The 26,161-nt window shown below is 40.2% G+C and overlaps 1 protein-coding gene and 1 long non-coding RNA gene across 4 annotated transcripts in view; one reads left to right on the top strand and one right to left on the bottom strand.

The window, feature by feature from the left end:
* The window catches only part of svep1 (sushi, von Willebrand factor type A, EGF and pentraxin domain containing 1), a 198,974-nt gene that overhangs the window by 31,797 nt on the left and 141,016 nt on the right, over nt 1–26,161 (bottom strand). For 2 of the 3 annotated variants that reach the window (XR_011353075.1, XM_069922931.1), the window contains exons 34-36: nt 19,724–19,952; nt 13,363–13,518; nt 12,120–12,186 (exon numbers count right to left, since the gene is read on the bottom strand). Coding sequence is in view for 2 of the 3 variants with exons in the window: in XM_069922931.1 (XP_069779032.1) it covers nt 12,120–12,186; nt 13,363–13,518; nt 19,724–19,952 (452 nt within the window). In the remaining variant the exon portion in view is untranslated. The remainder of the gene's footprint in view (nt 1–12,119; nt 12,187–13,362; nt 13,519–19,723; nt 19,953–26,161) is intronic. The other variant, XM_069922936.1, reaches the window with a different exon arrangement.
* LOC138756454 (uncharacterized) lies at nt 426–4,088 on the top strand. Its single transcript, XR_011353080.1, has 3 exons — nt 426–513; nt 2,103–2,191; nt 3,993–4,088. It is a non-coding gene; the product is annotated as an uncharacterized lncRNA (long non-coding RNA).

The raw sequence follows: 26,161 nt of genomic DNA on the forward strand, positions 1-26,161 counted from the left end.
ACAGCGTTCATTGGAGGCAAAGATATATAATGAACGTTTTGGGCCTGAGTCCTTTGTCAAGGGCTTTTCATAGTTGGCCTCCACATGGAGGCTGGCTTAAAAGCCGAATGAAAAGGTATTTCTTACCTTTTCATGCAGGCCCAGAAAAGGCTGCTCCACTGTCCTCTTTCAGTCTGGAGGTGGCTAAGGCATTGATGCAGCTTTCAGGAGATATGGCACGACAAGCGTCCCCAGAGTGGCCCAGTGAGGTGCTGAAGCGGCTGGTGGGGCTGTCACAACTTGCCTCGGCCACCCCTGCCCTGAGGGAGGTCATGGAGGGAGAGGGCTGAGTGAGATGGGTTGCAGGCTGACGGTGTCATCACGACGTCATCAGCCGCCCCCACCCCCCAGCCAGCCACTTGCAGCAACATTACATTCAAACTAGGTAGCGGAGTACAGCGCTCCGCTGCTGACCCTTCCCCCGAGAGGGATTGCAGCCAGCACCTTGGAGCCAGCCAGGGTGCATTCATGGAGGTAAGCCTGACATAAGGGTGGAGAATCTCTGTTTTTACACTCGGACTGTTTGATTGTATAAAAGGGCATATTTGTTACATACCTTTGTCTCCTTTGGATGCTGTTTCTCCAGCACTTTTGTGTATTAGCTATAATCACTTTCTTGTTTCACTACTGCTGTTTTAATTCATCCCAAATATTTTCAGCAAAATGGTAAAAACAAAAGCAGTGGTGCAGCCAAGCAGTTGGCATGGGGAATGTTACTAATGACAGTAACCATGGGCACATGACCACAAGGCAATAACAAGCAGAAAGACTCAACTTTGTTCATTCAGATGTATGTTATTTTTCGACTCTGATCTCCTCCTACACTATTATGAAAGAGCTCTTACACAAGCTCAAATAATGACAAATCATCCTCTGATCTGCCACAAACATAATTCACATGGCTGAAATTATTGCACTTTTACTCTTTTTGTCTGCTCCAGGTTGTTTTCTCTCGCCTCTTCTGGCTTCTCAGATTACATTCATCTCTAGTAACACCAGCAAGGGATACCTTTAGTTATTCAGTAACCCTTTACCTTCCTTCAGTCAGCACCATCATCTCCTATGTCATTAAATCCACTCTGCCACAGGCTAAACCTTTTGTTCCCTCCATTGTTCTACCTTTCCCAGCAACTTTTACAATTTATTTCATATTTAACTTTGCCCAGTTCTGATAATAACCTGAGGTGTTAACATATGTTGCTGGATCGACTGTGTATTTCCAGCAATTATTTTCTTTTTATCTGGGAATAAGATGGTAATAAAGGTTACTGAATAACAAAAGATATCCCCGAGGAAGTGTTACTTGAGATAAATGAAATCAGAGATGGCAGAAAATGCAGAGAAAAAAATCTAGAATGCAGGAAATGTGAGAGGCAAATTTAGCCCTTTTAAACTGCAGCACCTGACTAGCCCTCCTGGGAGAGATGACTGGGGCAAAGGTGCTGGAAGCATCTTTCTAATTGCAGGGGGATCGACCCATTAAATTGCCAACCCAGCGATTTAAGGGGGATTCCTCCCCCTCAATGATGTGTCATGCACTTACCGGAAGTACAGCCGGATGTTCAGGTGCTGGCTTCCCAGTGACACATGCATGCAAGTGCTGAGATCACCAGAATAAGCAGGTCGGCCAATTTCCTGTTCAAATTGCCTGTTGATGAGACCTTGGTAAATTTAACTGGGTTCCTTGACTACCTCTGAGGTAACTCATGGACCCGGTTGGATCCCTTTCTAGCTGCTGCGTAACTAGGGTGCTAAAAGGGCAAATTGCCTGGTTAACCCCATTTTACACGGTAGTTTGAAAGGGCCTAAAGACTAAAGCATGGATAAAATTGAAATTGAGTTGTCATTTGTTGAGTTTGTGGTGAATTTCCTCAGAAAAGTGTAGGAGCATAAAGACAGAGATCAGAGTCAAAACAGAATGGAGAATTAAAGAGGCAGGCAGCCATTAAAAAATTCTGTGTTGTCACTCAGTCTGTTTAGGGATTCAAGCAAATACTGGCTTTTATTTTGTCAACAATAATATAATTGAAAACACATTGCAGTGTGATTAATGTGTTTCACAGGACACACCTGTTTGCTCTGCACACCAGGAACTGTTATAGTGTGACAAGACATGCTGGAGGAGCAGTAGGCCTCACAACGTCCACAGAAGGTAAAGATATAATACCTACTTTTCAGAATCTTCTTCAAGGATGAAATTGGTTATCCTACTACAGCCTCCACTAATCATTGAAACAGATAGGTTCTCCACAAAGTCTGGAGTGAGACAGAGCTGTCCATTCTCCTGTTTTACTTATGCATTGCATTGAACCCTCTGTCAAAACCAACAGGGAGCACATAGGTGCAAGAAGGGTGATGTGCCAGGCAGTGAGGGCACCCAGGTCGAAGCTTCCCTCTACATGGACAAAGCCACTGGCCTTTCACATCACCAACCCTCCTAAGGAAGCGGGTAAACTTACTGGGCAAGCAGTACCTTGTAAGCCATTCACACTGGACCATAATTTACTCGGTTCATCTAGATCTCTTAGATCTAAGGGAGGCCCCACCTCCAGCAGTGATGTCATGAGTGACATATTATGTACTCGCAGGGCAATGAAATCACAATGGGAATAAAGCACTCAATGTCTAAGAGACCGTGGGAAAAACGCACATCATTTACTAAGACATGCGCGCACAATGTATAAAAGACTGTGGGAAAATCTACTGCAGTGGGCTTCAGACTGTTCAAACTTAGGATAAACCCACAGACCAGCTTGTCATTATTTCCTAAAGTATAGAGTATAACAACTATTTACATAGCATTACATTGTCTTAGGTATTATAAGTAATCTTTTTTTAAAAAAGTTTATTTAAAAATTTTGACCACACATGCAGTCAGTTACAAAATTTAAAAATAGAAGTACAAAAGTAAGTCCAGTATTTCCTCCATGATGGTTGTACCCCACCCCACCCACCAAGAAAGAAAAGCAAGAAAAAGATAAATAAAAAGGAAGAAAGGAGAATGGATTGCTGAAAGGTGCTGCACACTCCATAGATCTTAAATTCATATTCTACTTAATTTTCTTTGGAGATGATCAATGCAGTTCGAGGGTTAGGAAAAACACAACTAAAAATTTACACTTGAAAATTGTAAATATAGATGCCAAACTTCTAAAAATATGTTGTACTTATTTCTTAAGTTACAGGCAATTTTCTCAAGGGGAATACAACTATGTATTTCCATGTTCTAATGTGCCATACCTAGATGCAAACCAGACTTCCATGCCACTGCTATACATTTTCTAGCCGCTGCCAACACAATTTTAACATATTCTATTTGATGTTTAGATAGTTTCAATTTAGGTCTTATCCCTGTAATGTTACCCAGTAAAAAATAATTCTGGGTTTAGTGGAAATTTAATTCCTGTAATCTGCTCTAAGAATTTTCCTAAATCAACCCAAAAAGGTTTCACTTTGGAAGCTGACCAAGTTGAATGTAAAAAAAGTTCCTACCTCCTCGCCACATCCAAAACATCAGAAGATAAGTCTGATTTTAATTTGTTTAATTTCTGTGGTGTGAAAGATAATTGATGTTAAAAATTATTTGGTACTATTCTATATCTTACATTTATTGCATTAGTCATACTATCCTGACATAATTCAGACCAGGATTCTTTATCTATTTTTACATTTAAGTCTGATTTCCATCTCTATTTGGGGGTTCCCATTTGAAATAAGAGATACATAAGCTGAAGCAAATTTCTTTGTATTTCCCTTTCGATTCAGAGTCTCCACAACACTGCACTTCGATTAAAAAAATTGTTGGGTCCAGTTTATCCCTTAGAAACGCTCTTATTTGAAAATAGCAGATGATTGTGTTGTTAGGAACTCTGTACTTAATTTTTAATTGTTCAAATGACATCAATTGCCCTTGCTCATAATAATTTTCAATATATCTGATTCCTTTACAACAGGGGTGTCAAACTCAAATTCACGGAGGGCCAAAATTAAAAACTTGGACTAAGTCGAGGGCCGAACTAAATATTTATTGAAAATTTTCAACAACATCTGCATGCTTTCTCTTCTTTCAACATATGTAATGTTAAACTTTTTCTTATTAAAATAAATGTTTAATAATAGTTTTGGATAAACTGTTTCCAGAAGCATTAACAAATGAGAAATAAAATATTCAATAAATAATATTTCTCTATAGAGGATTTGTCAAATGTTGCTAGTGTGCTGTCGAATAGTAAAATCTGAGGGCTATTGAGAATGTGGGAGAATAACATGATTCCTGAAACAATCAAATGGGTGACTGATTGTGGGCATGAACTCTAGCAGGGTTATTTGCCAAGCCCTTTTTCCATTGGTACAGATATCCTTTGATTTACACACTTTTCAAGTTTTATGCCTAATGAGCTTGTATCCAGGTGCAGGACCATTTTTAACCAGGAATATATTTATCACTGTGACATGAAACTACTGGAAGATTGTTTTATCCTGAGATTAAAGTTCATAATCCTTACTCAGGCCTGTATGCGGGAGGGCGGGGTTTGCGGGCGATCGGGTTGGACAACGACAGTGCGAGGGCATCGGCTCTCGCTGCAGGGCGGCATCTCAGTGGATCAGTGGCCCCGTCACCGTGAGTCGCGGGTCGGCCTGCGGCAGGGAGGGGGAGTGGGCAACGGTCCTGGCGAGGTCAGGCCCGAGGCCTCCGGTTCCAGGCGCTGGGAAGCGGCCTTGGCTTCCCCTGACACCTGCCAGGCCCCAAAACCAGAGTCCACGGTGAGACCCTGCAACGTAAACAGAGGAGGTGGGGGCGATTAGCGGGCTAACGCCAATGCATTCTGGGATTTATAGTATTAGCTGTGCATGCGCTATACTGCCGCGGCGGCCAGCGGGCCACCTCTAATACATTTTTGAAATGATCTTGCGGGCCAAATATAATTATATCGCGGGCCAAATTTGGCCCGCAGGCCAGAGTTTGACATGTGTGCTTTACAAGAACAGATTTTAAAAATTTGATTGAGCATTATGGGTCAGAAGAGATTCGAGAGATAAGACTCCCCCCACTTTGTTTTAACAAAGGGGTTTTTCTCCCTCACCAGTTACTAATTTCACATCCCATTTATATATAAAATCCTCTGCCATTCTCTCTCCTATTTTATCCAATTCTATTTTCATCCATGCAGGTTTATCTCCTTCCTGATGATATATTTGACAGAATTATGCCTCTTACAGGAGGAGATTATACTCAGTGTCAAAGAGATATCCCATTTAAATGGCTGGCAAATGGGATAAAATACTTTGGAATAACAAATAAAAACTTAAAAAATCTATACAAATTTAATTATTTACCTTTACTCAAAAAGATTGAAGAAGTTATAAATAGATGGTCATCTTTACCCATAACACTAGTGGGAAGAGTCAATTGGATTAAAATGAATATATTTCTGAGTTCAATATCTCTTTCAATCATTGCCCATACCATTAACTCAGAAGATTTTTTCAGGAGTTAAATAAATATGTTAGAAAATTTATTTGGAAAGGTAAGATGTTGAGAGTCTCTATAGAAAAATTAACCTGCAGAAATGAACTGGGAGTCTTATATCTCCCTAAATTAAAAAAATTTATTATTGAGCGACTCAAATGAGAATTCTTACTTACTTTTTTGAGGAAGGAGATTAAGTAATCTTGGGATAATTTAAAGCACAGTTATGCGCTGACAGCTCCACCAGCCTTGCTCTGACAGCCTGTCCAGCTGGGACCTTTCACATTACCAGATTACCCACTATGGACTCGCTAAATTGGCTGGTTTAACCCAATTTATTTGGCAGTATGAAAGGGGCTACTGCTTGGATCCACAGACTGAACAGCATCGGGACAGAGCAAGACCAAGGCCAAGACTTTGGCAACTATCCCCTAGCAGTCCACCATCCCTTTCTATGTCAGTTCCAACTACCTGAAGGTGCTGGAGAGGTTTAGGTGTGTAACAAAAATGGTGTGAAGCAGACAAACAAGATTAAACAAAAATTTGGACTGTTGGGGCAGAGTTCCCTTTCAATCACTGGCAAGGACCTGGTCATCTTGTGTGAGACGTTTGTGGTACTGCTGTATGTGGTACAGGTGTGGCCCATCCTCTACTCCTCGGCTGAAGCAGTCACCCAAGCCATTTTCTGGCTCTCTGGGGTTCCAAGTTGGAATGACCAATGGGTCCAAATCATGTTCTTAGATAACGAGGGCACCCTCATCCTAATGGCTGCCTTTGGGTGTGGTTGGATCCAAGCACAGTCTGATGCAAATTGTGCAGGCATTAAGTGTCTTAACATGGTGATGTTTTACTTGCTCAAGGTGCTGTGAAGGATAGGCCTGATCCTGTTGCCACACAACATCCAAGCCTGTTGGATGTTAAGGCACCTCCTATCTTCGGTGAAAGAGATCTTGCACAAAACTATCTTAGGTCACAAGTCCATCAGGCAGTGATCAGCATGGAATATCCCTGCTGACACTGTGGAATAAAGACACAATGGATCCAGTGGTGAAATTCCCTGGCCAGACTGTCCAAATCATCTGGAAAAATGTCAGTACAAGAACTCCCCAACAAGCACCAAGACTTTGCTTGGCTGGTAGTGAGAGGGATTATTCCCCTTCCTTCCCCCTGCCCCACCCCCACCTCCATGTCACCCATCAGATCCTTCCTGTACAGTTGGAATCACATTCCCAATGTTCCTGTCTTCAGGATAGATATATGTGGAGGAGATAACTGTTCACCTCTTTGCGGACTGTGTAATTGCAAAAAAAAGGTCTGGGTAAGGATGCAGAGTGCGTTGAAGTGATTTATCCTGAACAGTTCTGATCCCAAGAGTGCATCTCGGGTAAAAAGTCAAGTGCTGCTGGAAGGTTATTAATTTGGTGAAAGAGGCACTTTGATCTGCTCATAACCAGTTGGTCTTCCAGTACAATGAGATGTCCATAAGAGAATGTTCCTAATGGGAACATTTCATACTTCAGGAGTAGATGTGCTGAAGCCTGCTGCAGCCAATTCAAAAGCCTTGTGGGAAAAGACTGCAAGGGGACCCTTCAGTCACCAGACATTGAGGGTCTTAGTCTGGTGTGGAAGGTCCTCAAAAAATTGAGGTCTGTAGCACCCTGGGGGCTACATTTATGTCAGTGTTGCTAGTACGTAAATAATGTGTGAAACAAGTAACACTGTGAATGCATAATTGAATGACACTACAAAGGCAAAGAACCATGCTATGTATTTTTTGGATGGTATATACTTTTTAATGAGTCAAATTTATTTTTGAACTAAAAAAATCTGCAAAGAGTGAGGTACGTGTGCAGATATTTTGGTCTCAATGGGTATGGGGACCTATCCTGCTGCTCCAACTACCTAGCATCATGTGTTGGTCATATTCTTTGCTGAACCAGTGTCTCTGAGATGATACCTTTGGTGGCAATAACATGGCTGGAGCAAAACAAAGTGGGACCAAGATACACAAGAACACAGCTTCACATTGGAAAAGGCAATCAGGGCATGGTAACTACACTTACTTTAACATTACTTCAGCAATTACATGAAGAATCCATGCCTCTACTGCCCATGATAAGCTTGCATCACCATAAAGTAGATGACAATCAAATCAATCAATCAGTCTTACTGTTTGACTGTTTCACTGACATGCAGCCTTACGCTGGATAGTTGACTCTAAATGGAAAACCTAGGCCATCCCTGCTTCTTTTTGTTAAAAAAAACAGGATCACAAAACCCTAGAAAAACACAACAAAATGTGATGATGGAATTTGGACCAAATAAAGAGGAGCTGGAAGGACTCAGAAGGTCAGGCAACATCTATGGAGAGAAATGGATGATCAACTTTTGGGTCTGGTCCAAGTCCCAATAAAGAGTCCTGACTCTAAAGGTTGATGGTCCATTTCTTTCCATGGATGCTGCTTGACCTACTGAGACCCTCCAGCTTAATTTTGTTTGAGCATAGGAATCCATCCACAGAGCGTAATCAGTCTATCCACTTCAAGATTAGGCAAGGAGATAGAAGAAAGTTTTTGTACTGTTTACCCTTGCAGTGGGGAAGAGGTTGGCAAGAGGTTAGCAAGGCAAGTGATATTCTGAGGCCCAGTGAGATGGTAATCAAGGTTACAGACAAAGCTGATATTGCTCATGTACGTGTCTTCCGTTCTAATGGCCAATGCATTTTCCACCATTGGCTGTGGCTCGCATATGACTCCTAAGAAAAAGTACATTTTTTGAGATCACATACGCAACATGAAGAAAGACTTACAATTCAATACAGCCCGACATGACCTGATACCTTCCCAGCAAGGTTTAAAACCAAAGAAAGGATCTTCAGAAGTCATGTCACTGTTCCATGGGAAATACAATAGTCAATTCCCACTGAAATAAAAGACCAAATCATTTTTTTCCCTATGATAATAAATTAAAGTTAATATTGGTTAGGGCCTTATTCTTCTTCAAATTATTGTCATCAGAATTCTTATATCACTTGTGAGGGCAGATATGCCTCGTCTTAACATCTTATCTGAAAAACAGTTCACTTTATAATTGCACTGGGAAGTTACCTGAGACTACTGCATTTGTGTGTCTGGGATGGAACTTGAATCCAGAACTTTCTGACAGGTGTTCAAAGACTAATCTGCTGCCAAATTTGGCGAGCATCACCTTGCAAGAGTTTTTGTATGTTAAAGAAGTCACTCATTTTAATAAAACAATGTTGTGTATTTGTTTTCTGAAGCTTTGGGATCTGTTAAACACTAAAGCTTTTGATTGGTGAAAGATCAAGTTTTAGATAGCTTTACTTGTAGTATAGAAAATAAAATGATCTAATTTCAAGATAAACATGATTAGCTTTGGTTAATTCAGCTACTTTCTCTCCACTGATGCTTTCTGATCTGCAGTACATTTTCAACATTCTCTTTGACATTAGTGTTCTACGTCTTAGAGCTCCAGCACACTCTTTGTATCCTTACTTATATCTTCGGAGAGGCCAGCTATTCTTAACAAAACTTCACCAATCTCAGTTATTCATAGAGGTCCATCTTTCTTTGCCTCTCCATTATAACAGACACTCCCTTTGTTTTCTCCAGATTTTCTCCTCTGCATCTTAAAAATGCTTTTTTTTTAACTGAAAGGTCATTAACCAAAAATACACAGAAATGTTGGAGGAACTCAGCAGGTCTTGTAGCACCCATAGGAGGTAAAGATGTATTCCTGACATTATAGACCTGAGACCTCCCTCAAGGTATGAGCAAAAAGCAGGCCGGGAGCTATATTAAAAAAGGCTGGTGAAAAGGGTAGAATGAGAAGCGAAGAAGTACAGACCAAATGAAAGAGTGTTAATTGGATATGATAAGAGGACAGGAGAGAGGAAAGCTGAGAATCGATTGAGAGAGAGGGGAAGTTTTTGGCTCTGCGAAAGGAGACAGAGGGAAAGGAGAGGGAGAGAGAGCGAGAGAGATCACAAGTTAAAGGAAAAAGGAGACAGGTAAAGATGGAGGAGGGGGCTGCTAACAGAAATGCAAGAAGTCCATGTTAAGGGTGGAGTGGATAAAGGAGTCATAAAGGGAGAGGTCTCTGTGGAAGGTGGAGAGGGGGAAAATGTGTTTGGTGGTGGGATAACATAGTAGGTGGCAGAAATGGCGGAGGAGGATGTGTTGGATGTGGAGGCTGGTGGGTGGCATTCGAGGACAAAGGGAATCCTGTCCTTGTTGGCTGTGGGGGAGGAGAAGGCAGGGCAGAAGTGCAGGTATTAAAAGGCATGTGGGTGAAGGCTGAGTTGATGGTGGTAGAGGGGAAGCCATGCTGTTTGAAGGAGGAGGACATCTCTGATGATCTGGCATGGAAGACCTCATCCTGGGAGCAGATGCAATGGAGATGGAGGAATTAAGAGAAAGGAATGGAATCCTATAGGGGACAGGGTATGAAGAGATGTAGTCAAAGTAGCTGTGGGAGTTGGTGGGTTTGGAGAAGACAGCTGTTGAGAGTTTGTCTCCTGAGATGGAGACTGAGAGATCATGAAAATGGAGAGTGCTGCAAGAGATGGACCTGCAGACTTTAGTATTTTACTCTTTGACCAGAACATTAACTCTCATTTCCCTCTTCATAGAGGCTACCTAACCTATTGGGCATCTCTTGCAATTTTCTGCATTTAATTTCTGATCCTATTCACTTGGGCCTTCACAAAGTCACAGAAAGTGAGCAAGCCAAGAAAAATCTGGAGGCAAACTTCACAGAACAGGCACCCAGTTTCCTCAGCACCAGCACACAACATGATTGCCAATCTGAGCAGTGAACCTCCTTCTTTCTCATAAACCTTGTCTCTGAAATATTTTGCATCTTCTGGCTATGCTGTTGCTCCTTCTAGAAATACCTCAGGCTGCACCGGTGAATTCCACCCACCATGATATTGTAGAATCATACAGCTCAGCAAGAGATTCTGCAGTCTGTTGTCTTCATCTCAACTGATCATGGAATAACCAATTAATGATAGCCTGACCCTCTTCCAATTTAGGAACCTCTTCATTGCTCACGATGTAGTCTCAACACTGGGGAGCCCAAGCATGACATAAGTGACAACTTGGTGGAATTGTTCTTCAAATAGATCATGAGCTTCTGGTTGCCTGATAATCCCCAGGTTTCCTACAAGACTATGACCTCTTTCCTCAATTTATTTCCATCTTTTACTATGAATGAATCTAAGTTCAGGAATAGCACCTCATTTTTTCATTATGCATATTACATCTCATGAATCTAATAATTTCAAAGAATTATTCTATTATTCTCACGTACACTTCTGTAAGACTTGGGTTCTTGGTTTCTTACTTATCCTATAAACTACCTTCTTTTACCTTGATTTGTCATCCCTTAGGTCACTTATTTTCTCCTGTATTCTACCTCACAACAGGCCTTCATTTTGATGTTTCTTCACTTTGCCATTTTCGCTGCATCATAAATTCTGTTTAATCTGCAAATTCTCTCATGAAAGTTTGTCATCTTGAAACATTGGGGTAACAATTCATCTTTGGCCCCAATTACTAGATGTGTAATAAAGTATGATGTGGTAGCAGCTGCCTCTTACATTCTGGTATGGAATTGAACTTTGGAAATAGAAGTGAATACAGAGTTGTTATGATTTTGTGTATCCTGCCCTTGCAAATTAATGACCTATCCCCCACAATAAGGATGATTAATTGTAGACTACTGCTTATAAGGATTAGAAGTAAAACACAAAAATCTGTAGACACCATCGTTGAAGTAAAATTAAGGTTTAGGATGGATTTGGCTAGTGTTGGGGGAAACTCTTAAGAAATAACAAATTATGACATAAATGTGTTACAGACTTGGAATCTATCATCATAGATATTAAATGAATATGCAGTCTCCTGTGCCTTCACAACACAGTTGCTAATGGGAATTAATTTACCAGCCATTATATTGACTGACAGATAGGGTATTTATTACAATAATGCCCAATGTGATGTTATGTTGAAATGCAACCCACTATGGCAATGACAACATGTTATTTTCAGTTTGATTTAATTAATGCTTATGAAGTCTACTGGTTCAGTGGACTGAAATTCACTCCAAGGGAGAAGCAAGCAGATTTGCAATCTTTGAGTTACCTTAATTTTGGATGAGATATTAAGCTAAGCTTGGTCATACATTCAAATGGGTTTCAAAAGACCATTCTGTAAACTTAACTTGCCAACATTCCAATCTCAATTAGTGAGTGGTACTTCTGCCTCTGGGATGAGAATCCATGAGGTTGGGGGGCGAGGGGTGCAAAATTCCTCCAATCTCTCCAGGGATCTGAAGTCAATATGTAGACTGAGGAAGCAGCCTAGCACAAAGCAAGACTGGACTGATGGACATTATAGACATTAATAGAACATTAAAAAGGCACTTTATTTAATCTTTTTGGGAATGTAAAAGGTTCCACTTAATTATTTTATAAAACAGCAGAATTCTTCCCAGGATTTATTTTGCAGTTGAATTGAAGTTGCCCAAAGAGGGAGCTGCTCTGAAATAGTTATCCATCATGGCTTTACTGACTGGGAATACTTACTCCTGCAAGCTGCTTGCGTGCCATTCCATGTCCCATCATCTTGGCAGAATCTCTCCACGCTGCCCTGCTTTGAAAAAAAAGAGCAATAACTAGAGGACAGAAGGTCCCAGAAGCAGAATCCTACATCTCTGGCAGGAAGACTGTTTGCATGATGCCCAAAGCACACCAATAGGTTAAATTAAAAATATTACCTTTGTATTAAAGATTGCGCTGCAGCAAAATGTTACAGCAAATAACACAAAAAAGACACTAGGCCATTTTCTAAAGACAAGCTTGCTGATTTCTTCCTAAATCAGGGCCGGTGCCAAGGTTGGGGGGGGGAAGAATGATTGGCGGGGTTTGCCTCCCCCCTCCAATGTGCAGCACTAATGTCACTAGTCTCCTCGTGATATAAGGAGTGCGTTTGTCTGTAACGTCGAGGGAGGGAGAGAAGTGTGACGGAGGCACATGAAGGAGATTCATGGTAGGTAGGTAGGCACCACCCCCCCTCCTCACCGCTGTGAATTTTCAAATGTAAGATTGTAGCCCCTGTGCTTACCCTAATCCCACCTAATTAGACTTGCTATGATGTGGAGTCTGCTGGAACTGGTTTCCCTGAAACAAAAGAGCCTGCGAGTGTGACCTTATGGAGGCTTATCAAATTATGAGGGTCATAGATAGTGTAGACAGCACCGTATTTTTTTCCAGGATAGGGAAGTCTAAAACTAGATGGCATAGGTTTATGGTGAAAGGGAAAGATTTATTGGGGATCTGAGAGGTATTTTATTTTTAGATAAAAGGGTGGTGGGTCCATGGAATAAGCTGCCAGTGGATGTAGCAGAAGCATGTAAGATTACAATGTCCAAATGACATTTGAGCAGGTACATGGATAGGAAATGTTTAGATGGATATGAGCCAAAAAAAAAGGAAATGGGGGTAGTGTAGGTAGGCATCAGGGAGTATTGGCGAGGTGGGTTGAAGGCCGGTTTCTTACTTTTTGTCTCAATTCCACAAAAAAATGAAAATGAAAATAAAAACCTGCAGATGGTGAAAAGTGGAAATAAAAACAAAGTGCTGTCTAATCTGTTGAGTGTTCACAGCAGTTTCTGAACATGATTTTTTTCAGTCACTGGAAAATATGAACCTTTAGGAATTATTCATGTTTAAAACCAGGATCAGGAGCAACAAAAATTGTCAACTGCACTGTCTGGGATTGATCCTTGGAATAAACATAATAAATACATATTAGAACACAAAATAATACCTGTAACTCATAGCCGACATCACACTGATAGGTCACACTGTCTTTATATTTATAGCTTGTTCTTTTCACTGAGCCATGTATTGGGGGAGGTGGTTCCTCACAGGATACAGGGGAACACAAAATACCAGAAGTTGGTGGATTCCAGGTACCATTCAGCTGAAACATCAGAAACTAGATTTATGCAACGGCAAATGGAAAGTTCACATTAAAAAAAATGCTTTAATAGGACTATTATTTAAATGGTTGTACCTACATTTTGGCATATCACTTTGCTTATAAATTAACACATCCCAATCTGCCAATAATTTTAAATTAATTCTTTTTTGCAAGAATTGCCTGATGTGGAATGTGGAGAAGTACTATCTGTTGATCACATAATTAACCAGGCAATGCACATCAATCTCTAAAGTCAATGTATGAAGTGGTAAACTCAATATTTAGATATAAAATGTTGCTTGTCAAAGGTCACATTATTGAATAAATAACAACATTTCCTACTTAATATCAGTGACTCTACTTCCATTAAATGCAAAGCACTTTTAGACATTCTGCATTTCTTCATCTAGTTTTAGACTTCAGCCACACTCCGTTCCTATGATACAAGCTCATAATTATGAAAATGCCCAGAGTGTGCACGATATAAACTGTTCTGCTGATTGGAAAGAATAACGTAGAAAAATACAATGTTATTCTTTCAACGATACTGGCTTTGTCAATGGCATTATACTTTTAATAATTTTGCTGTAAATTTAAGAAAAAATATTTGATATAACATTCTATATTTAAGATTTTTACATAATATAAAAGCATAGCTTAGTCTAACCATCATATTTTCAATTGTGGAATTTAGATACAGCAGGGGTTAGCATCAATTTTACTTCCTGCAGAACACAGAAGCTTTGAATAAGGATGTTTATTCTAACTCCAAAAGCATGGAGCACATATTTGTGATACTTGTATGTATTATTAGGTTTGCCAATCATTTTAATTCCACACAGGAACCATTTCGAAACCATGTTATGTTCAAACATATTGCCATAAGCGGAAACCTTCTCAAAATTGTCACAAGGCATCGTATACCCCGCCTTCGTAACCCAGCCCAGCTGACACCAAGACCACAGATATATTGAGATTAAGAAAAGTTGCACATGCCAGTAGAGTAGAAGGGAGTCTTACAGGTAAATTTATGCTGGCCATCATGTCTACCTCCAAGTGGGGTTGTTATAAAAGATCAACCTTGATCTTATTGAAAGGTGGAGCGGGCATGAGGGACCAAATAGCCTACTCCTGCTTTCCTTTCATATATTCCAAAGTGGACAAATACCATAACTTGGTGTGGGTTAAAAAAAGATATGCAATTTATTTTTAGCCATCAGCCACTGAAGCAATTAATGGTTTGAAAAGAAAACAATTCAGTGAAGAATCATCGAATCACAAAGCCAACCAGCCCTGAGGAAGGTCATTCTGCAAACACAGGATGTGCCAACTGTAGACTCTTCCATTGCTGAAGAAATTATGGCTGTCAGACTGACAAGTCTTTTATTTAAATTTGAAATTAACTTTATTCACTATAAAAATATTAATACAGTGGAGAGTCTTTCACAGTCATAGTGACATTTTTGCATTAAGACAAAGGAAAACAGTGCAAAGTCCATTAACATCATATTCATTTGTACATTTTCGTGTTATTGTGCCATGTAGCACCATTGCCACTAATGCTCTCCCCTCCCGCCATGAGGGTTGCTCCCTGTTGTTGCTTGAGTAACCTCAGAACAAACAAGTATGGAAACAGGTCATCCTTGATCATGAGGACTCCTTGAAAAAAAATGGTGTCTATGTTTGATCATGGCCCTGTGAAGTATCTTGGATATTTTTTCAATGTTATAGGTGCCATGATTGGCCAAATAGATTCTAGAAATTCATTTAGTTGGGTAATTAGTCAACAATAGAGGGCAGAAATGGCGGTGCCATTGCAAAAGGCGGGACAATTTCATTCTGACTATTTACAGGATCTCTTAACACGACAAAACGTCACATAGAAGGGAGATAGAGGGACTAGTGGCTTGGTGCCAGTACAGCTTCTCTCTATGTCAGTGCGATCAAGGACCTAGTTATTGGCTTTCAGAAGACGGTCAGAACTCACATTCTGGTCGGCATCAATGGAGGTAGCGGGCAGCTTTAAATTCCTATAGGTATAAACATCTCCAGTGACTTACACCCACCCACACTGATGCAATGACCAAGAAAGCACATCAACACTTCTACTTTCTCAGAAGCTTGAAGAAATTTGACACATTACCCTCAGCCCTTAACAACGTCTACACCATTGAAAGCATCCTATCAGGGTGCATCACTGGAGCGATTTCACCCAAGACACCAGGAAACTGCAGAGGGTGGCAAATACAGCTCAGGATATCACACACATACACCCCTCCCCCCCCCCCCCCCCCCACTTCTTCTCTAATTACTCCATCTGCCTTGGAAATGCAGTGAATATATTAAAAGAGGTAAACATGAGATATTGTTGATGGAAAACTGGAGGAATGTTGGAGGAATTGGATGGGTCAGGCAGTATCCATAGATTCTGACTGACCCACAGAGTTTCTCCAGCATTTTGTGTGTTTCAACAAATTAAAGACTCGTCCCATCCTGGACACTTTCTCTTCACCCCGCTCCTATCAGGAAAAAGATCCATGAGTAGAACACACACTACCAAATTTACGGATAGTTTTTTTCCTGCTGTAATCAGATTCCTGAATGAACCACAAAAAAGTGAAATTAACAAGTCTAGTTTAGTTTATTGTCATCTGATTTTACAAGTACAATCCAATGAAACTGCATTCTCCAGTCCTCAGTGCAAATACATGCAGACACACAACGAGACATAATACTCGTATAGACAAATAATACATAAGTAGGACAAGTATTATATCTATGAAAATAAATAAATAAATATTGTTTTTGTTCAAATGAGAATCTTGAATGTTAAGTGGGCACAGCTCCTTTGGTCGTTCAGCACTCTCACTGCCTGTGGGAAGAAACTGTTTCTCAGCCTGGTGGTGCCGCCTCTTATACTCCTGTATCTTTTCCTCGGCGGGAGCAGCTATAAGATGGAGCATTCAGGGTGGAAGGGGTTTTCAATGATTTTGTGCACCCTCTTCAGAAAATGATCCCGGAAGATCATCTTGATGGGTGGATGGGGGAGAAGGGAGACTCCAGTGATCCTCTCTGCCTCTATTATGGTCCTGTGGATTGATCTCCGATCCATTTCTCTGCACCAGTCGTACCACACTATGATGCAGCTGGCCAGGACGCTCTTGATAGAGCTCCAAGAAGTTGACATAATGGTGGCTAGTTATGTTACCTTTGCTCTGTACCAATTGACCTTTCTCTGTAATTCTGCACTTTTGCACTGTCTTACTTGTACTATGAATGAGTTGTGTACTAATTTGCTTGAAAAACATCATCCATCACAACATCTTGGTACATGTGACAATAAACCTGAAGTTGAACAATTAGTCTACTTATCTGAAAACATGTTATAACTGTCTTGGAACCAACTCAGTGCAGATACATTCAATTCCAAGAATTTAATACAGATAAGTGTGAGGTGTTACATTTTGGAAAGGCAAATCTAAATAGGTCATATGCATTAAATGGTAGGCTATTGAGATGTGCAGAGCAACAAAGGGATTTAGGAGTTGTGGTAAATAGTACCCTCAGGGCTGATACTCAGGTAGATGGTGTGGTGAAGAAGGCATTTGGAATGTTGGCCTTCATAAATAGGAGTATTGAATTCAAGAGTAGAGAGGTTATGATGAAATTGTACAAGGCATTGGTGAGGCCAAATTTGGAGTACTCTGTACAGTTTTGGTCACCATATTATAAGAAAGATATAAACAAAATAGAGAGAGTGCAGAGAATGTTCACGAGAATGTTGACAGGATTTCAAGGTTTCAGTTACAGGGAAAGGTTGTGCAGACTGGGGATTTTTTTTCTCTGGAGCGTAGAAGATTGAGAGGGGATGATAGAGGTGTTTAAGATTTTAAAAGGGACAGACAGAGTAAACGTGGATAGGCTTTTTCAATTAATTTTTCAAACTAGAGAGCATGGTTTAAGATTGAAGGGGAAAATTATAAGGGGAACATGAGGGGAAATTTCTTTACGCAAAGGGTGGTAGGGATGTGGAATGAGCTTCCGACAGACGTGGTCGAGGCGGGATCATTGGTTACATTTAAGGAAAGACTGGATAGTTACATGGATAGGAGAGGACTGGAGGGGTATGGACCGGGTGCTGGTCAGTGGGACTAGGAGGGTGGGGATTTGTTACAGGATGGACTAGTAGGGCCGAACTGGCCTGTTCTGTGCTGTAAGTGGTTATATGGTTATATGGTTAGAGGAATGTTCTGTACACACTGAAATTTTAAAGAATGAGGGGGATCTGAAATGTATACAAGATCCTGAGAAGGAAATCTTGAGAGTTTGTTTTCTCAAGCTGGATTGTCTAGAATTGGAAGTCACTATTTCAAGGTATGTAATTGGTCATTTAGAAGTGAATTGAGCAGAAATACTTTATATGGAGAAATTAAAGAATTTCCAGAAATCTTAAGAGAACTGGGAAAAAATGTGATATGGTCAATCTTGATAATATACATACTGGAAAAAGACAATAAAATAGAGAAGATTAAGCACAGATAGAATGAGGGGTATATCTCAGTAGCCTGGAGACATCCCAGATGTCAGACAGGGATATAGAACTTCAAACTACAAAGGAAAGTAGGTTATTGATAAATTAGTGTGGAACTCTAATAGTATTATAATGATGCCAAAGTAAGTCCTGTACTATGAAAAAATTTCAGCTTTAACAAGTATGGGTATGCTCTTACTCGAGCATGCTCTCCAAAGTACATGAGAACTGACTTGTTTATGAACCTCACCTCTGCGGTGCAGAGTCTTAACTCCAATTAAGATGGCAACTGGGTCTCATGTGAAATTCAGACTTTAAATTTCTTTAAACATTCAAAATCCCTCTTGCACAGGAAGGCAGAGGAAGCTTAATTGTTTCTATATTCACAATGGAAATCAACACTTTTGTATATTGAGAGAATCAGAGAATATGGGTTGAGCAGGAAAGGGAGACTAAGGCACAGTGGAGGATTGAAGAACCAAATTGCTTCTCGTTCTTCTATAAAGCTCTTGCATTGTCAATTATTTTTCCATAAATCAAGCGGAGGTTTGACTGGGCATGTATGTCAGGAATACTTTCAATCAAAACTTGCAAAGCTAATGCTATCCCATCTCCTAGGTTGGCTTTCAGCTTTTTGAAGAAAGCATTAGAGAGCACTAATGTTCATGAAGACTTGCTAGTTGCAAGAGACTAAGAAATGTGCCGGAACTTGGGAAAAGGATTAGTGGAAGAAGAGCCGATTCCAGAGGTTGTAGAGTACTGCTCAGTTTGTATCTTTGTAGAATCCAAAGGGGGGCCTTTTGTTTGTCAGAGTCTTATGCCCTCAGCAACATTTTTAGACTATTTATTGAGAACTACAATTGTAGTGATAAGAAACCCAGGTTACTGTGTCCACTGACTGGCATTAAAGAGTACAGAAAGATAGTGTGCATCATATCCAATCTGGACAATGTTCAGCTTATGGAATCAATGTTCAATACAATTCCACATCCATCTGCATCCCCTTGGGTACCAGTTTCCCATAAGTCGGTAGCTGCAGAGATTGGAAAAATAAAGCTTAGGCAAATACTCCAGTGCAGTTTTGAATGAATGCCACTGTTAGCAATCATTCCATCCATCATTTGAAAGATTAATCTGGGGCTTCACATTGTAAATCATATGAAAGATCCCAGGGATCCACTATAAAGAGAAGCACAGGATATCATCTAGTCATTTTCTCTTTATTGTGTGTGGAATTTTTACAACTAGCAGCTGCATGTTTCACAAAACTTCAATGGTTCAAAGTCTGTTCCCAGGCATTTGGAAACCCAGAAATTCTGCTGCACAAATGGAAATCTTTTCTACTTTGTTCATATGAAAAAGTGAAACATTACACATCTTAAATATGCCACTGTGCCAAATGACATCTACAGCACAGAGAGAGAATATTCGAGCCAAGCCTTCTTGGCTGTGAGTCATGCTCCATGTGATCCTCCTCCTCAGTTTCTATCACACCCTTTCGATGATGAAAACATTCCTCATAAAGGTGTTGTCCTATAATTTTGTATGGCTGACTAATTCTGCCCAGCCTTTTTTATATATTTGCTTAGAAAGTATTACAAAAAGTTAAAGAGCAAATGCACTGTATTCCTACAGAATTTTTGGTTGTAAAATAAACTTGCTGGGACAGCTTACCTGGCAGGTAGATATGTTGGATCCCCACAGTCTGTATCCTTTTTCACAAGAGATGACAATACTTTCATTGACTGTGAAGACTGTTCTTGAAACCACAACATTCGCCTGACTGGCAAATGGCGGGGGGCAGCTCGGTGGTTTGCATGAAATATCATAAGTGGACCAGGAACCATCCTCCAAACACACTTGTGTATCTCTCTCAGATTCCATTATATAGCCCTCTAAACACCTTCAGAAAAAAAAGCATATGATTTTGCACAAGTCATTCTTCAGAATTTGCAAACTAAAGTTGGTGTTTAGATTCCTGAATATAATGTCCAAATACAATTTAATGTACAGTGCTCAGTATCTGGCTCAGTGGTTATCTCACCTCTGGATCACAAAGTCACAAGTTCAAACACAAACATAAATGGAAAAAAAAAGACTGACATTGAAAGAGGTTGTCCTGAAGATTAGGCACAAGGTTCAGCTTGGTAGCAGACATTATTAGGGTCCTAGAATGGATCATTTATGAAGAAGGAGGCCATTAACATGTTCTATCTTGTTTCAAGAAGGCCACCATCATACCAATATTGAAGAAAAGTGTAACAACAAATCTTACCACTGGCTAATGGCTCTGATATCCATCATTATGAATTGTTCTGAGATGTTGGCCATGGCTCACAAAAACTCTTGCCTACCAGCCAGCCTTGACCCACTTCAATCTTCTTACCAGCCAAGCAGACTCCACCTCCCTGGCACTCTACTCAGCCCTAGAACACATGGATGCCAAGCACACTGATATTGATTACAGCTGTCTTCAGAACCAAAGTCCCTAGCAAACTCATTTCCCAACTTCAGCATCTCTGCCTCAGCATTCCTTGCAACCCCCCCACGACATACACACATACCTCCACCCACCTTGAACTGGATCCTTGACTTCCTGTCTAACAGACTGCAATCAATGAAGATGAGTAACAACATTTCATCCTCGATTATATTCAACACTGACCCTCCTCAAGGATGTGCTATCACTGATCTTCAACCTCCAGCAAAACATCCTTCCAACTCAAATTTTCTGGGCTGTGTATCGAATAATGATGAGACAGAATACAGGAAAGCGATTGAAAGTCTGGTGGCTTTGTCCCAAGAAAACAACCTCTCTCTCTACATCAATAAGAAGATGGAGATCATCACTAAAGGGGGCAGGGTCCACACACTGTTCACACTCACAGCACAGAAATGAAAAGAGTATATAACCTCAAGTTCTCAGGAATAAGTATCTCCAATGACCTGACTTGGGACAATCTCGTCAACACAATGATCAAGAAAGTGCACCAACACCTCTACTTTCTCAGAAGACGAAGGAGTTTGGCAAGTTACCATTCCTCAAAACTTCTACAGGTGCACCATCAAAAGCATACTTGCTGGATGCTTATAGTACAATATAATGAGCTTATGGTCATATGCATAAGTACAATGTACAGATGCACTGAAATTCTTTCTTGCTGCAATCAAACAGGTACTTCACAAAATAAAACAGTATAAATTACCATTTTGATAGATAATAAATACAAAATATGAATAGATAATAAAGATTCAAGATTCTTTTATTATCATGTAATAAAACAGGAAATGTAATATGACACAAAATTTCCTTCAGTCTACCCTAAGGCAAAGATTCAGCATCAGCAGAAATTGCCTGGCCATAGTGCAAGAAATAAAATAGCTTTATAATAGTGTTGGTTGGGCCTTTTGGATCCTTGATTTCCTCACCACCAGACTCAATCAATGCAGATTGGCAAGAACATCCCCTCCAGCATCTTCATCAGCATTGGAGCACCCTGCTCTGTATCTTCATCAGCATTGGAGCACCCTGCTCTGTATCTTCATCAGCATTGGAGCACCCTGCTCTGTATCTTCATCAGCATTGGAGCACCCTGCTCTGTATCTTCATCAGCATTGGAGCACGCTGCTCTGTATCTTCATCAGCATTGGAGCACCCTGCTCTGTATCTTCATCAGCATTGGAGCACCCTGCTCTGTATCTTCATCAGCATTGGAGCACCCTGCTCTGTATCTTCATCAGCATTGGAGCACGCTGCTCTGTATCTTCATCAGCATTGGAGCATCCTGCTCTGTATCTTCATCAGCATTGGAGCACCCTGCTCTGTATCTTCATCAGCTTTGGAGCATCCTGCTCTGTATCTTCATCAGCATTGGAGCACCCTGCTCTGTATCTTCATCAGCATTGGAGCATCCTGCTCTGTATCTTCATCAGCATTGGAGCACCCTGCTCTGTATCTTCATCAGCATTGGAGCATCCTGCTCTGTATCTTCATCAGCATTGGAGCATCCTGCTCTGTATCTTCATCAGCATTGGAGCACCCTGCTCTGTATCTTCATCAGCATTGGAGCACCCTGCTCTGTATCTTCATCAGCATTGGAGCATCCTGCTCTGTATCTTCATCAGCATTGGAGCACCCTGCTCTGTATCTTCATCAGCATTGGAGCATCCTGCTCTGTATCTTCATCAGCATTGGAGCACCCTGCTCTGTATCTTCATCAGCATTGGAGCACCCTGCTCTGTATCTTCATCAGCATTGGAGCACCCTGCTCTGTATCTTCATCAGCATTGGAGCATCCTGCTCTGTATCTTCATCAGCATTGGAGCATCCTGCTCTGTATCTTCATCAGCATTGGAGCACCCTGCTCTGTATCTTCATCAGCATTGGAGCACCCTGCTCTGTATCTTCATCAGCATTGGAGCACCCTGCTCTGTATCTTCATCAGCATTGGAGCATCCTGCTCTGTATCTTCATCAGCATTGGAGCATCTTGCTCTGTATCTTCATCAGCATTGGAGCACCCTGCTCTGTTCACTTTACACCTATAACTGCATGGTTCGATATGACACCACCACCATTTGCACATTTGCTGGTGGTACCACAGAAGTGGGCTGTTTAAAAAGGGGTGATGAGTCAGCAGACAAGAATGAGATTGAAAACTTGGTTGAATGGTGCACCAACAACAACCTCTCACTCAATGTCACCAAAAACAAAGAGCTGATAATGGATTTTAGGAAAGGAAAACCAAAGGTGTATGATCCAGCAGTCATTGGGGGATCAGAGGTGGAGAGGGTGAGTACACACCATCTCGGAGGACCTTTCCTGGACTCAAAACACTAATGTCGTCGTAAAGAAAGCATGTCAGCACCTTTTTACTTCCTCAGGTTTACTAACCTTGCTGAGGTTTTGTATGAAATCAAAAACATTAGCAAACATTTATAAATGTGCAGTGGAAAGTATGCTGACTGGTTTCATCACAGCCTGGTATGGGGGTACCAATACATCGGAGTGGAAAGCCCTGAAAAAGGTAGTAGACACAGCCCAGTAAATAACAGACAAAACTCTCCCCAACATCAAGCAAATCTATGTGCAACTCTGCCGTTGGAGGCCAATAGGAATCATCATGGATTCATACCACTCAGGACATGTTCTGTTCTCACTACTGCCATCAGGTAAAAGGTAGAGGTGCCACAAGATTTGTACCAGCAGGTTCAGGAACAGTTATTACTCCTCCACCATCAGGCTCCTGCAGAGATTCATTTGAGGACTCTTATTTTGCACATTATTTTTGACAATATTTATTTCTTCTGTATTTGCAGAGTTTATTTTCATCTCTCTCTTTTGCACACCTATCTTTTTCTGGAGTACAGTTTATTCTACCATCTGTAGAAATTCTGCCCGGCCTACAGGAAAAAAAGAATGTCAGGGTTGGAAGTGATATCGTGCATGTACTCTGACAATAAATTTTGAACTTGAACTTGGCAGTGTCAGTATACTTTATGATTAATGTTGTAAGGGGAGGCTCAAGATCCTGGCAGCTGTTGGAATAAAACTGCTCTTAAAACTGGAAATGCTGGTCAGGCTTCTGTACCTTCTCCCTGAAGGCATCAAGGAAAAGAAGTTGTGAGAAGAATGATGAGTGTTAACGGCCTCGATAGGTGGGAGGTTGGAGCCTGTGATGGATTTGGCTCCATTCCTGAGCATTTGACTTATTTAAACAGACTGTGATATAACCAGTCAATATACTTTCCACTGTGCACTGTAGAAGTTTGATAGAATATTCTATGACATACTAAATCTCTTCAGTCTTCGTAGAAAGTAAAGGCACTCATGTGCCTTCTTTATGAGTCAACCCAATTTATAATCCCATGTTAACTTTTCCAGTGCAATTCTTGGTACTTTGTTCTTCCATAGGAATTGTCTTATACAATTATGTAATAATTTAAATAAATTTTTAGTTAGTGCAATAGGCAACGATTGAAGGAGATACTGTAGTCTTGGCATTACCTTCATTTTTTAATACAATTTACACTTCCCATTAATGTAATCTGCATATCTTTCCATTTCAGTAAATCTTTTTCTTTTTTTTGTAATAGAGTGGTATAATTAAACATATAAATTCTGTAAATTATTATCTGTCATTATTCCTCAGTATTTAATTCCTTCCATCTTCTTCTATTTAAATCGACTAACTTTTTGGTATCTTTCATAATCAAAATTCTGCAATCGCATTATCTCACTTTTATCCATATTTATTTTATATCCTGATATTCTTCCATATTTTTCTCATATTGTTTATAATCTTATTAATGATTCAGTTGGGTTATTCATATACAATAGCACATCATTAGCAAATAAACAAATTTCATGTTCTTCCTGTCCAACTTTGAAGCCATGAAGGAATCTGGATCTCTTATAATCTCCACCAATGTTTCAATAGCTAGTATGAATAATGCTGGAGATAGGGGACACCCATGTCCACTCGATCTACTCAAGAAAATAAAATGGATGACATTTGGTTATTAGTTATAATTTTACTTTGTGGCTTATGATAAAAAGCTTTTATCCAATTTATAAATGTTATACCTACACCAAATTTTTCCACCATTTTATATAAGAAAAACCATTCTAGTCAGTCAAATGCCTTTTCTGTATCTAAAAAAAAATTATGTTTGGATTCAACCTTAATTTTGCCAAATGTATTATATTGAATAATCTACCAAGACTATTTGAAGAATGTCTTCTTTTAACAAATTCCACATGATCTACAAATAGCATGATGGAGGACAGAGATGAACAGTTGTATATCTATGGGAAAAAAAATTACAAATAATGTAAAGAAGAAATATAGCGTAGTTATAAAAATAAGGCAATTATATTTGGATTATGGAGGGGCCCAAATATAATAAAAAAGGTTCTACTATTATAAAAATATAAGTGATCTCCCCAATGAAGACTTTAAAAAAAAATTCCAATTGTAAGCCCTGACTGACAGTGGATGGATTTATACTTAAAGGGAGTGGGAGGGAAAGGATTATTGTGTTGTTTTGTAAGAAAAAGTTTATAGATTTATATATATATCTATATATATATATAGATATATATTTAAAAATGATCTATATATCTTGAAAATGTAAATTTTTGATATGTATATTTATGAAAAAAATTTTTTAAAAAAGGATCCAGTTGCACAGAGATGGACAGAGTCCTAGATTCCTTCTTCTGATCATGTTTTGCAGGTATGATTGTGTTGAATGCCAAGATGTAGTCAATGAGTAACAGCCTGAATTAAGTGTTCTGGTTGTCCAGGTGATCTTACAGAATGGACCTGTCATGATGAAACACAAATTGAAGTGGATTGAGGACCTTCCTGAGATAGAGTTGATCTGCTCCAAAACCAACCTTGCAAACCATTTGAGATCATGGTAGATCTAAATGCCACTGGCTGACAGTCACTGAGGCAGATTACCTTGATCTTCTTGGGCACCAGTATAATTGATGTCCTTTTGAAGCAGCATGCTATGGGAGCTGGTCTGCTCAAGATCAGAAGAAACTACAGAAGGTAATGAATGCAAGGTAAAAAGCTTTCCTCCTCCTCATGACTCCATCTATGCTTGCTGCCTTGGGAAGGCAGCCAACATATTGAAGGATCCATCACTCCCCAGACACACGCTCTTCTCCCTCCTTTCATCAGGGAGAAGGCTCAAGAGGATGAACGGCTGAACCAACAGCCTTAAAGACAGTTTCTTCCCCGCAGCTATCAGACTCCTGAATGAACCCCATAGCAGTGTTATTACACTGTCTTGCTTGGTGCCAAATGGCCTTCCTTTTCATTGTGATCCTCCACTCTCTAAATTATGCCCTATACATTGCTGATTGTAATGTTAGAGATAACCTGTTGGTCTGTTTACTGAAAGACCCTTCTCATCGTACTAGATATTTTGTGACAATAAACTTAGAGTGAGGAAAAAGTCACCCAACTGAATCGCAACTTCCAACACTTCATATACAAGTTTACAGGTCACAGCCTTTCAGCTGCGGTTCCAGACACTAATCAAATGTTAAGAAAAGTTTTGCCCATAGGAACAGGAGCCCCACAAGCTTGTACCAGCA

The sequence above is a fragment of the Narcine bancroftii genome, chromosome 1 (genome assembly GCF_036971445.1).
Source record: "Narcine bancroftii isolate sNarBan1 chromosome 1, sNarBan1.hap1, whole genome shotgun sequence".
Taxonomy (NCBI): Eukaryota; Metazoa; Chordata; class Chondrichthyes; order Torpediniformes; family Narcinidae; genus Narcine; species Narcine bancroftii.